We start from the raw sequence: 13684 nt of genomic DNA on the forward strand, positions 1-13684 counted from the left end.
ACGTGGCGAGATATTTGGAAGTGTGCTTTATGAACAGCACACATAATAATATTTATGCGCCGCTTCTGCGTAACGCTGATATTGTAATAATTAATAAAGATCTGGGAATATAAGCGTGCATCCGTGCGAAAGGACAGTCCACGCGTTTATTAATTATTATCTTATTAATTATTGCAAATACAGAACGGTAGAGAATTTTTCTATTTAATTAATGCGCTCCTGTCCACCTCCTCGCAGAGATAATTCGCGAATTATGAGATACTTTTTACACATATATTTTTTTATTTTATATCTAAATGTATTATATATTATATATAATATGAAAAATATATATATATTTATGCATTATTGTATAAACTGTATCAATTAAAATTACACGTAAAAGGGATCCCGAGATATTTCTAAAACAAATATCTTAAAGAACAGTTTTGTTTTCAAAACATCATATAAATCGATGAATGATACAGAAGATATCTAGATATCTAAAAGTCATATAAGAATAAATTATTAATATGGCTCAATCAGAATAAATCAATAAAAGAATATCTAATAATTTCATCTTCAAAATTTTAAGATTTCTCTTATTATTATTACACGACTTTATTATAATATTCTCTGAATAATATAAAATGACTACATTTATTCTATTTCAATACTTATTTTGCTGATTATTAATATCTAGATTAGTTTTGAAAATCTAAATATTTTAATTACTTTAGAAAATATATTTCTGTCCGTAATATTTACTTCTCTATCTTTTAAAAATTAATTATTCTTTCTTAATACATCTAGTATCTTTGAATGTAGTTGACAGTTTCGCCATATTTGGTCTTAACGACACCAGCCAATCAGTAAAAAGCTAAGGATGACTCGACTTTTAATGCAGAAGTAACGCATCTATAAAAAAACAATCCTTGGCTGTTAAATTCGTGTGCATGGTGTGCAAACGTAACCTTATATTCATTTCGGCATTGTATTTGTTATATTTTATATAATAAAAGTATTTAAGTACTTAATGTTGAATATAAAAATCATTAAAAAACATGGCTGGGTTGCATTTAATACAAACTTACTCTTCCGACTCGGATGAAGACGAGCACGATGAGAAGAGGAAAGATGATCATAAAATTGTAAACAAGTACATACAATACATTAATAATACATATAAATTACGTTATTCATTCTAGATTATAATTCTTTCTGAAAACCTATTTTTTTATTGAAACAAAAAGCATTGCTTGAAATAATCATGAAAGTTATAATTCTTGAATTTGAGGTTATGAAAGGGAAAGTACTTTGCAAACAAACACAAAATAATAATATGCTTCTTGATATAATTGTTAGTAGACAGTTTAAGATTAATTATATGAGATATTGTTAAAGTTCCGCATAATTTTTCTCTAAATATTAATACATGCAAGAACGAAAAATAATGTTGAACAAATTTATAGGTTAGCTTTACCTGCAAGTATTTTATCATGGAAAGGAATTACGTATAATGAAGAAGTGATCGATGATCCACTGGATCATGATGGACGAATACGAAGTTTTAAACATGAGCGTGGTAATTGGGCAACTCTGATTTACATAAACTGTAAGTATTTCAAATATCAATAGTATAAGTATTAATTTAAATCTTGTGATAAGTATAGGCATAAATCAAAGAATCTTTGCTTAATATTGATATATTAAATAATCAATATTAAAATTATTAAGAAAAATTTAAGAAATAAGAAAAAATTTAAATTGATTTTAGATACACCCAGCGATTGTCTTGATACATGGATGAAGTCTGTGTTGAACAAACTGCCTGTTCAAGGCACCATCATTTCTAGTCTCCATATTAGTCTCAGCCGTACTGTAGTTTTAAAGTTCCATTGGATTGAATCGTTCGTAGAAGGCATAAAGCTGGCTTGTCGTAGCTTTAATAAATTTATCATACAACTGACGGATGTAAAGGTATACTGCAATGAGGAGAGAACTCGTACATTCCTAGGAATTTATTGTCAAGATGAGGATAGAATGTTGAAGTGCCTAACAGAAGTTTTTGATAATTTATTAGCTGATTATCAATTACCATCATTTTATAAGGTACATGAAATTGATACTTCTTTTTTGCATTTTTATTAAATGCATTATACATATAATATAAGTAACAGATTTTATAATTTGCATTTATATCTTCTAATTCTTCACTGTAGTCATGTTGCATGATTATGTCAGAAACAAGATATTTTACGCCTGTTCTTTTTAAAGCACAACTTCAGCTTCCTTCTTTTTTTTCAACATAGAAAGAAAAAATGAATCATGCAAGAAGTTCAGTTAAAAAGAACAGAGACCATAATTTAATGACTGCGACGAGAGACCAGAGGTTTGTTCATGTCGCATGCTCCAACATGTTCCAACATGCTCTTACCATAGCTCTTACTCCAACGCGCTTGATAGAGTGAGTAGGAGCTATGATAGGAGCATGTTGGAGCTTGCGACATGAACAAACCTCAGAAGATTTAAATTAATTTGATATATTTTTCTTATATACAGGATACTTCATATCATATAAGTTTCTTCTGGTGCCTCGGAGACAAGCGAGCCTGTTTAAAAGAAATTCTGCCATCTCTTACTAGTAGTCTAAACAAATTTTTGGTAGAAAACGTGGAAGATGCTTATGTGCATGTTAATGATATACAATGCAAAATTGGAAATAAATGTTATACCTTTAAACTGAAATAACAAAATTTATAAATTAGGCTATAAAATCTAATCTTTATACAGTATCTGTTTATTATAAAAAAAAGCAAAACTATTACTTGATTGCTCTTTGAACTGATTGAACCTATTGATTTTTTAGAGCTTTAAAAATTTAAGAGATAATTTATAAATTTTAATAGTATTGTTTTTGTAAATATATAATATATTGTATTATAAAATATAAATTTGTTTTAGAGGTATATCTACATATATTTGTAAGATATTTTTTTAAAAAATAAATTATTTTTTGTATCAAAATTATATATATATATATACAAAATGTTTTCTACAGAAAGTCATACTGGTTTAAAAATCGCTAAGTTATGAGGCAATTTTGTTACAATACCTGCACCTCGCCACAATTTAATCCACGAATCACATAAATTTGGTTCTATACTAGCCAGTAGCGCACAAACTTCAGGATTTTGTATAAATAATCCTGCCTCTGGAATACTTACGATATTTTTACAACCACTGACATCGATATAAGTTAATGTAGGCTGACGACTTAACAATGAGTTAATAGATAACACAGATACATTTATGTTCCCACGAAGTATTAATTTTAATAGTCTAGGCAATTGCGTTAAGATGATCTTTACATCGGCATCTAATACGTCACAGAACGAAAGATCCAGCGATTCTAAGCTCGGCGCCAGAACTACACTCATTGTATCCAGACTTAAGATGAAGCGGTTGGAAGACAGAATATTAGATAAATTCAAATCAAACAGTTGCCTACTCAAGAAAGAAGTCGCTGCATCGCGATTTAATTTATTCCATGAAATATCGCAACTTGTTAGATTGGGATTTTCAAGTGGAAGATAAAAGTTCTCCAGCATACAGTAACGTAAGTTAAGAGTCTGCAAGTATCTCAAGGGCGCAATTAGCTTCCGCAGGATGTCACGGCTCTCGGAACTCAACGGATTATAACTCAGATCCAAGACTCTTAATTGAGAAGGCAACGAGTTTACTTGGCGTAAACAGGCGAAGTCGATATCACAGCCTTTTAAATACAGCTCCTGTAGAGACGACATATTCGAGAGACATTGATGTAAATGTATTCCCGCTGACAGCAATACAGTGCCCGACAATTGTAATAATTTAATATTCTTTTCGTATTCTAAGGTCTTTAATAACGGCACAAGTATTTGTTTATTGATATCGTCAGGTTTTACACGAAATATCGATGTATTCTCGCAGGATCTCAAGCACTTTAGAACGATTTCGCAGGGCATCAGATTGTGAGTACAACAAATGGTCTTGAATCGCTCGACGATGGATGGAACTTGCAGTTCGACTACTTCACACTCCAATTTATCGTTCGTATTCTCTCTCGTGATTCTCAGAATACTCTCTTTCGTTACGACAGTCCCATTTATGGGTTGCAACCACAGCTTAGCTGTGCAACCGGTTTCATCGTGGAACATACGTTCGGTAGTACTTGTAATGTACGTCAGGAACTCTTGCTCGTCTTCGCAAACTGCTGCTTTTAGATTGAACACCTTGTCTTTGACAAACGTACGTAAATGTACGTACTCATTGTCATGCTGTTTCGAACTTATTGCAGGAGACAATTGCAAATGAACCACTGGAGACGGTGTACGATTGCGAGCCACGGTGAATCCACTTGAGATCAAGGATGTCTGTTGTTTTCTCTTACGTTTCTTAGGTTCTTCAAATAATTCAACAATGTCAGAGAAATCATCATCACTGCCTTCGCTTGTACTGAAACCGTCCTTACTTTGATATGAACCGTTCAGTCTCAACTTTTTAGCAGCGTTCTCCAGATTTCCATCAGAAGACTTTCGTTTGATTGTGCCAGTGTGATTGCTCGTAGATTTTTTCTTCACTGCACCTCCGATATCGTCTTCAAGCCAATCGTCGACAAGAATTTGTTTTTCGTTAATTAAAGGCGCAACCGTTTTAGTTACTGCCTCATTATTGCCTTTAGATGCACTAACGGTGTTAGTTTTATTGAAGGTCCGCAAGCTCGCTATTGTTCTCTTATAATCCTCACCGGCGGATATTTTTCGAACGTCGGATATCTCAGACGACGCAGACTTTTTGTCCGGAGTTCGAACGTCGTTAGATCTCTTTCTTTTCTTTTTCAATGGAATAACAGCCGAAAGCTCTTTATACATCGCATCGTATTCGACTAAATCCTTGGGATTTAAATCTTCCACGCGATTTCTCCAGCCTTCTAAACAATCCAGCACAGTTTCGCCGTCGTGGGTCTTGAGCGTCACGATAGCTCCGTGTCGTATCAAGAGGTGCATCATCGAGAAGTGTCCACAACACGCAGCGTCATGAAGCGGCGTCACGCCTTTGCAGGACGTACCGCCTGGATCGTTGACATTAGCATTGTGCTTTAGAAGCAGTTCCGCGATGTCTACGTAACCGTGATTAGCAGCTTCGTGAAGCGGAGACCATCCATAGTGATCTCTGACGTTTGTGAAATGACCGGATGACAAGAGCCTCTCAACAGCACCGACGTCACCGTTGATGCATGCCACGTGTAGCTGCGTTTCACCCTTCTCATTCCTCTTGATTGCAGTTGATGTTTTCCTCCTCGGTCTTCTTTTGATAGGCTTCGTGACACTTTCTTCGGGTTCCAAATCAGACAGATCCTCCAGACAAATGTCTGCACCAATTCTGTCGCTTTCTTCGGACGACGCTTCACTCTCTGTATCGCTCGATGCTTCCAAAAACGTTAATCCTACTTTTTGCTTCATACCCTCTGCCTCATCGAACTGACCTACGCTTTCCAGATAACTGACGAGTTCTCTTGTGACAGACTTTTGTAGCTTAACGTTATCGTTTTCGTTTGCTGCGCTCAATGCTGAAGTGTAACACTCCCGTATTTCCACATCAACGGCATTTGTCATTATTAATAAATCAGCTAAAAATAACGCAGACCTGCATTTCTCTCGAGGATTGATGCAAAGGTCCAATTCCCTTCGCGCGAATGGCAACGCTTCTTTGTAACGTCCTGCATCTTTGAGCGTTTGAGCTAGGCTCATTAAAGAAATACCTATTTGTTCACCAGTTTCCTCCGCGCAAGTTAACATTTGTCGATAATATTCCGCACCTTTGTCGAAGCATTGCGCAGCGACTGTTGCATCGCCTAAAGTTTCATACAGCTTCTGCTTAGTCCGAGTATCAGTCTCGACAAGAAGACTGTTTTCTGCTCGACAAATCGTTACAATAATTCTTAAATACTTCTCCACTTGATGATTAATGTTTTTTGGCAATCCACTACTCGTATATAGGAGAACTAATACTTTACGCGTTTCAATCCACTGTCCAGTTCGCATAAATAATTCAGCCTTTATTATTTTTGCTTCAGCTTTCAGGCGCACGTCGTTTACAGTAGCTGCAGTTTCGATATAACTTAACGCCAGCTCAAGATTGTTTTGCCGCTCGTATATAATTGCTAGAGAAATATACGTTCGATGCAGATCTTCCTGAAAATTATTCGATACACATAATGCGGTCGCTTGCTCGATTAGATTAATCGCCTGTTGCGTCTCTTTCTGCGCTTCCAGCGTTAAACCTAAGTTAAGTAGCAATCTCGCCCGCATCAACATCTTCTCTTCCACCTTGATCTCGGTGGTTGTTAATTTGTCACATAGCTCCATACTCTGCACATAAGCCATCTTCGCGTTTGCCAAAGCCTCATCTCGTTTCTGCGTTTTTCCGATTAAGCTTTCAGCTAAACAGAAATAAGTTCTACCTAAAGTAGCAAATGCTCGTTGCTCCTCTATCGAATTCTTCATGTCTTTGGCGCCTTCCAGATGTAAATTTTGATGTTTCAAGGCTTGTTCGTAATCTTCCAAGCTCGCATAAACCTCTCCAATCATTCTGTGCACTATCGCACAGCTTAGTTTATTTTGTAGTTCCTCACAGACAATTAGCTGCTCAGAATATTCTTGCAGAGCCTCCTTTGGCCGATCGTTTTCGAAGTACATGTCCCCCAGGGTATTCGTGATTTCAGCCAACTGACGAAGATTGTTGTCACGTCTGGCATTCTGCTTCCTCTTAATGAGTTTATCGATGTTCATTCTGATGATTTTCTTAGGTCTACAAAATGTCTTGTCTTCTTTAAAATCCTATAAAGTATAAGACATTAATTTCATCAAAGCAACATTTAATAAAGATTTAAGATATTAAGTTTGTTTTTTACAGCTCAACTAATGTTTACTTTTGAAACTTAAAATTTAAGATGAAATATAGGTATCTGATATTTGGTATATTTGGCAAAAGTGAGAAAGAAAGTTCTAACGATGGATAAAACTCTATAGAACTTGGCCACAAGTGACTTTGTTAAAACTTTATAAAAGTAAAAGGCATGTACATTTCTTCCTTATATACAGGGTGGCCCATGTAAAGTATTACAAGCTATTATCTCTGAAAGTGTGTCAAATGACTATGTTCAGACAAAAGTTTTACTTTGAGGGGAACATAAGATGGTACCATTTGTTTGACCTTGTTTTGTAAATGGAACCTTCCATTTTTTATTACATATTCTTGTAGCTTACCTCGAGAGCTTTTCAAAACACTATAATTAAGTTCATTTTTATTAAGTACTTTTCGAATTATGAGTACTCGAAAGTTACAGTACAGTCGGTATTAGCAATATGCAAATTGTTGTACCAACGGTTAAAACCTCTTGAATGTTGTTCAGAATCATGTCCTGAATAACATTTGTCAACATCGAGGCCATTGGAGATTATTCTTATTTTCATTTTTGCACTAAAAATTCATTTTTATGTAAAAATGAAAATAAGAGGTACAACTTCCAATGGCCTTGACAAATGTTATCCAGGACATGATCCTGAACAACATTCAAGAGATTTTAGCCATTGGTCAGACACTTTGTGTAATGCTAATGCCGGCGATATTGCTCAGAGATAATAGCTTGTAACACTTTACATGGGCCACTCTATATATATATATATATATATACTATTTGACTTTAATTTATACTGTTTTATTTTATAACATTAATTAAAATTATAAACTATTCTTACCATCTCATATGTATGTTGTAACGTCTCACTCTAATTTATACTTTCTAATTTTGGTCCATTTCTACCAATGTAAATTAACTTTAATCTTGAGTCATTTACTCTTTCTCTTTCTCTAATTTTTAGAACTAGAAGAAGACAAAAAGCAAGTAAATCGAAATGAAAGTTAATCTACATTGGGAGAAATGGGCCATAGAGAGAGAGAGAGAGAGAGAGAGAGAGAGAGAGAGAGAGAGAGAGAGAGAGAGAGAGAGAGAGAGAGAGAGAAAAGTTAGAGTGAGACGTTATAATATACATAAAAGGAGAAAATATACATCTTTTCTCTCGTAAGATTTTCCTAAAATCCTTGGTCAGATTCTATTAAAGATCTATAGCACAGGAATAAAAAATAGACCTATTGTCACCTGGAGTTTTGACAAAGATGTACTTACCCTTTTGATATGCAGTGAGATCTTAAAATCTTCAAAATCTGAACTAATCAACACCGTGAGAGGGTAATAAATTCTTAACTAAATGACCTCTCCTTTTTTAAATAAAATTTTTTAATATCTTCCAACCTATTTCAAAAGCATAACACTCCCTACGAGTTACGAGATTGCGAATCTATCATACCATCTGATCTGATCACTGATGCTCTAATTTTGGCGCCATTTGGTGCGTTCCAAAATTCATCAAAAAATGAGTGAATGTACCACGCGAAGTTTAAGGTGTCTTTTCATGCTGACGCTCAACGTTCATTTTCAGTGTCAAAACAAGTCATATGATAAAAATTGACGAATATCAAGCGTCAATTTTGATTACATAACTTATTTTGACATTAAAAATAAGCACGGCATGAAGCGTCAGCATGAAAAGGTACCTTTAAGATGCTAATGCGGCCTTTTGATTGGTTCATGACATCTTAAAACGATACTTAAGACAGTTTTAAATATAAAAATTGACTATAGGTCTGTTCGCGCTGCTTATACTTTTTACACTTAAAAGGAGATAGATATATATTTGGCGCTGAAAAGAGAGAAAGCGAAGATGCTGAGTGTAAAAAGTGTAAGCAACGCGAACAGACCTTATGAATACCGACCATAAAAGTCTAAAAAATCTCGCATTACATAAAATATAAATATAAATAGAAAGTTTCTCAGAGAAATATATGATAAAAAGAAATCAGGTGTGCGTATTCTCGAGACGAATTTCGTTCAACGGAATAATTTTAAAGTGAACTCGAGAGACCAAAATAAGTATACTTGCCACATAAAAATTATCGAAAGAAAGAATTCAAAAATATACATTTTTATTGTTTCCCAAAAAAGAAAGCGTTAATATTAAAGTGGAAACAAGCTCCTGGAAAATCAATTTTTATTATGACAACGCCTAATTCAAATAACCGCGGCAATATGGTGGCACATGGTGTCACGTTCTTATTGGCTGTTAGAATTAAAGTTTCGAGTGGTTTCAAGAAATGAACGTGCATGGAGAAGTGAGCGTCTATAGCACGTGAATTTCATGATTTAAAAGTGGTTGTAAACAAGACGCTGCAGGCTGTAAAATGAAAATGAAAAGTAATTAATAAACCGTTTGAATTCGATTCCGTTTGATTTATGAGACAAAGTCTCCTCAGGAATTATTTCCTCACGATTTGATTGATTTCTTTGTATTTAGTTTAACGCGGTGGAACCACGAGTTGATCAGGATAGGCAAGACATCCTGTAAATTCCATGGTAAAACTCAAACGATTTCGTGACAAGATAAATTTTCAGATTGTAATATTAATATTTTAACGAGATAAAAAGAGTGTCAGATTTTTAGTAAATATACAACATAATGCCCTTACCTCTGATTTTCCTAAAAACAAATGGGACTTGAGCGACGATTTTTTCTCAGAATATTTTCTATGCATGAAAATATATAAATTTACAAAATTATAAGAAAATCAGAGATGGAAACATTATACTGCACATTTACCAGATCTTTAAATTTAAGACAGAATTAGACAGCAAATATCAAGATTAGAGTTTCTGTTGAACTTTTAATCACAAAGATTTTTGTACACAATGATATTCATATTTTTTTGTGCCTCCTAGAAAGGCACAAAGGTAGAAATTGCTTCATAATTAATAATCTATTAAGATTTCAGGTTGTAACTCACTGCTGATTAAAATAATCATTCACTACTTTGTGAAGATGCAAGTATAACCTCAAGGATTCCACCTCTTTTGTACTTCTACATAAGATTCATCGTAAACAGCATCACTCGTGTGTATATTAATTGAGAGTGCAAAATGGATCAGATGCTTCCGAGTCCCGGCTTCAGTATACCTAGCATCGGCACGCCTCTGCATCAACCAGAGGAGGATCAACAGATCCTGCCGAATGCGTTGCAGCAGCAGCAGCAGTCACAACAATTCCAGCAGCTGCAGCAACTGCACTCGATGAGCCCTAACATGCAGAGTGGCATGCTAATGATAACGACACCACAAAAAAATATACACACATACGCTCCAACACCATCGTTTGCGACACCACAGAGTCTTATGCAGCCACAAACGCCGGTAATTCAATGTTGAATTTAATGTTGTATATGCTAAGTATAATGTTGCAATGGAATTTAAAATTTAAGACTTGTTAATAATTATATTTAACAGAAATACATTTTTTCTACTGCTAAAAGAGTATTTAATTTAATATTTTTTGTTATTACTTTTGAATTTAAAAAAATTTCAACTATGTAAAAAAATTACAACACTTGAATTTAACATAAATTACTATAATAAAGCTACAGAAAAAAAATTTAAAAGTAAGATTGTGAGACTAGATTATTCCAAATTATTACACTGTTTAAAAATTAGGAAAATATCCTAGGATCTAAATTCCAGTTATGGATTAATTTTGAGTATCAGAAACTTAAAATTGAAAAAACAAACGTTAAAGTTATTTTAAATTTCTGTCATAAGATAATGACCTCATGCAATTCTGAGTAAAGATTTGAAGGATTGAAAGAGATGCAATTAAGATACAGTATTCTAAACATATTAACATTTACTTCATTATTTCAACTGCTTTTTTTCTTCTATTCTTTAGCAAAATATGATGTCTCCAATAGTACCACAAAATAATCAAATAGCGCCGCCATCAATAGGTCCTGCGACCCCAGGGCCAATGACACCAATGACCCCGGCTTCCGCGGATCCTGGAATTTTACCACAGTTGCAGTAAGTAGCTCTTACTAAAAAAAAATTGACATATAATTCACATCTGCCTTCTCTTATTTCTTTAATCATATTTTCGCTTTATTTTAGGAATATCGTGTCTACCGTTAACTTAAATTGCAAGCTTGACTTGAAAAAGATAGCACTTCACGCTAGAAATGCCGAATATAATCCGAAAAGGTTTGCGGCTGTTATCATGCGAATAAGAGAACCAAGAACCACCGCACTGATATTCAGTAGCGGCAAAATGGTTTGTACTGGCGCCAAGAGCGAGGGAGATTCACGTCTTGCTGCCAGAAAGTATGCAAGAATTATCCAGAAGTTAGGTTTTCCTGTAAGTACCATCAAACTTATTAAAATGTGATACAAAATGAGTTATTTTTCTCAATGTAGGTTTTTTTTTTAATATAGTGCTGTTTATAATTTATCGCAACAAAATATTTAATAATAATATCATCTTTATTAATTGATATTACGATTTAATTTTACTTAGGCAAAGTTCCTAGATTTTAAAATCCAAAATATGGTCGGCAGCTGTGATGTTAAGTTTCCAATTAGATTAGAAGGTTTAGTGCTCTCTCATGGCCAATTTTCGTCGTACGAACCAGAGCTATTTCCAGGCCTAATATATAGGATGGTTAAACCTCGAATTGTATTGCTTATATTCGTCTCGGGGAAAGTAGTATTGACAGGTGAATGTTCATACTTTATGTCTGTTATATGTATAGTAATTTTGTAGTAAAGTACGTATACGTTGCAAAACATTTTGGGAATATTTTTTAAATCTTTTTTACAATTTTCAAATATAACGCATCCAGACCTGTATGAGAGTTTAGAAATTAAGTTACATATTTGTACTTGAATAATTATTGTATGTTTATATATGTCATCAGGTGCAAAAATTCGCAAGGAAATTTATGAAGCCTTTGACAACATCTATCCAATTCTGAAGAGCTTTAAAAAGCAGTGAGTCTACATATTAAATTATAAAAGAAAAACTATGTATTTTCTTCTATAATTTAATATGACAATTTATTTCCAACCAACTCCATTTCTAGATTTTAGTTATTTTTTGTAATATATAAAGTCACATAGATTAGCAAATTACTACTTTAATGTTGTTGAGTTGTTAAATATCTCTATTATATTCAACACATACAGAATGTCTTTAAAATTGTTGGATATTCTTACTGCAAATCTTTTTTAGTTTCTATGAAACTGATCTTTCTTTGATGAAAACTTGACGCACATAATTTTTTAGTAATGAGCGTTGAAAATAAACGATTTTCTTAATCAGATTTCGAGAGAGAAAATAGATGAAAAAATATTCTTCCGTTCAGTTATAAGTTTCTATGAAATAAATTCCTCAATACACACTGAAGATGACGAGATCGTCTTTATATTGAATGAAGAAGCTATGATAAAAAATATCCACTGATTTTAGGGCATAATGTACAAAGCAATTGACTTATATACAGATTAGATAATATAATTTATAAAAACATGTCCATCTCTTAATAAAAAATATTAATTTTTTCAATGTGTAAAAAGCAAACAGAGTGAAGGTACAACTTATGTAATCTTACAACGATTTTGTTTCCACATTTACTAAACCAATCAATTGATTAATTGATGAACCGAAATTCTAAAAAAGTATGTAAAAAAATTATATGTACATTGTAACCAGAAGTTTCTAAAACCTTCCCTTTTTGCCTTCCTTAAAAATAATAGTGCATATAATTCTATATTTACAAAATAGTGTCTTCTAGTAATACAGTGCCTCGAATAAGATTCCATGAGTGATTAATGTGTATGCTTTATCAATTTTAATTCTTAGCAGATACTGTATATCAAATAAGGAAGAAAAATGCCAGATACTATGAGATTTTATAAATCCTATCACATAAAATTCTAATTATGTAATAGAAAATATTAAAAGTTAAATATTAAAACTTACCCTTATGCTTTATGATTATACTTTATGATTATGATGTATAATTAATCAATAAAACTTTTTTTATTTCAAATGATATTATACACTTCAAAAAAATTTATATCTGCTAAGAGTTATTATTGTTATATACATGTATACTTGGAAAAATTGTTGTAACACCATTGAATAATTTTCTCCAGTTCAATTGCTACTTATTAAAAGTAATTTGATATATCTTCATTTGAATAATGAGTATTACAATCAACATCCTTAATGTTTTCTCAGCAAAATTATTTTTTTACTGTGAAATCTATTTCATTCATCGGAAAGCTCTTGAAATAAATTGTTCAATTACATAGCAGAATTATATGATAGCATGAGGTCATCGAATTAAAATTTTCAATTCTTGAAAAAAATGTAGAAAAAATAATTTTTTTGCTAATATTGTAATAGAATTTACTTGATTTATTATAAAAGGCTTAATATTTTTGTAAATCCATTTCGAATAGAATGTACATAGAAAAAAAATTCACAATTAGTTTTTCAAATACATAAGCTATAATTTGCGTAATTACTGGTACTATTATATATTTATAGATATATTATATTTGTTGCACATAGCGCGTTTGATTATAATAAAATTATGTACAATGAAAATATTTATTCTTTTTTTCTTTATCAGACACAAAATGCTTGATAGAAAAAATGTACATATATATTTAATAAATAAGAGAATTATGTATTTTGAGTATATATATATATATATATAT

General features: G+C 32.7%; 2 protein-coding genes across 3 annotated transcripts; one reads left to right on the forward strand and one right to left on the reverse strand.

The window, feature by feature from the left end:
* Positions 1–1850: 1850 nt before the first annotated feature.
* LOC108727049 (tonsoku-like protein) lies at positions 1851–8287 on the reverse strand. The gene is made up of 3 exons (XM_018454947.1): positions 8210–8287; positions 3101–6860; positions 1851–2034 (listed from the first exon to the last, which is right to left on the reverse strand). The coding sequence occupies exons 2-3, from the start codon at positions 6810–6812 to the stop codon at positions 1937–1939; spliced, it is 3810 nt and encodes a 1269-aa protein (XP_018310449.1). The 5' UTR covers positions 6813–6860; positions 8210–8287; the 3' UTR covers positions 1851–1936.
* A 981-nt stretch (positions 8288–9268) lies between these two features.
* On the forward strand, positions 9269–12022 carry Tbp (TATA binding protein). 2 transcript variants are annotated; one of them, XM_018454982.1, is made up of 7 exons: positions 9269–9334; positions 9435–9493; positions 9903–10324; positions 10854–10984; positions 11072–11315; positions 11475–11673; positions 11875–12022. In XM_018454982.1, the coding sequence occupies exons 3-7, from the start codon at positions 10055–10057 to the stop codon at positions 11949–11951; spliced, it is 921 nt and encodes a 306-aa protein (XP_018310484.1). In that variant the 5' UTR covers positions 9269–9334; positions 9435–9493; positions 9903–10054; the 3' UTR covers positions 11952–12022. The 2 variants fall into 2 exon arrangements, with proteins under 2 accessions (XP_018310484.1, XP_018310483.1); XM_018454981.1 differs by having other exon boundaries at positions 9277–9493; positions 9957–10324.
* The last annotated feature ends 1662 nt before the right edge of the window (positions 12023–13684 follow it).

The sequence above is a fragment of the Mycetomoellerius zeteki genome, unplaced genomic scaffold (genome assembly GCF_001594055.1).
Source record: "Mycetomoellerius zeteki isolate Tzet28-1 unplaced genomic scaffold, Tzet1.0 scaffold47, whole genome shotgun sequence".
NCBI lineage: Eukaryota > Metazoa > Arthropoda > Insecta > Hymenoptera > Formicidae > Mycetomoellerius > Mycetomoellerius zeteki.

What these genes read in the sequence shown, in the direction of transcription:
- LOC108727049 (XM_018454947.1), bottom strand. Translation starts at nt 6,812, where the DNA reads ATGAACATCGATAAACTCATTAAGAGGAAGCAGAATGCCAGACGTGAC. An exon ending in GTGGATTAAATTGTGGCGAG is followed by an intron (nt 2,035 to 3,100) that starts GTGCAGGTATTG and finishes AACTTCTGTTAG; the next exon opens with GCACTTCAACATTCTATCCT.
- Tbp (XM_018454982.1), top strand. Translation starts at nt 10,055, where the DNA reads ATGGATCAGATGCTTCCGAGTCCCGGCTTCAGTATACCTAGCATCGGC. An exon ending in TTATGCAGCCACAAACGCCG is followed by an intron (nt 10,325 to 10,853) that starts GTAATTCAATGT and finishes TCTATTCTTTAG; the next exon opens with CAAAATATGATGTCTCCAAT. An exon ending in TCCAGAAGTTAGGTTTTCCT is followed by an intron (nt 11,316 to 11,474) that starts GTAAGTACCATC and finishes AATTTTACTTAG; the next exon opens with GCAAAGTTCCTAGATTTTAA.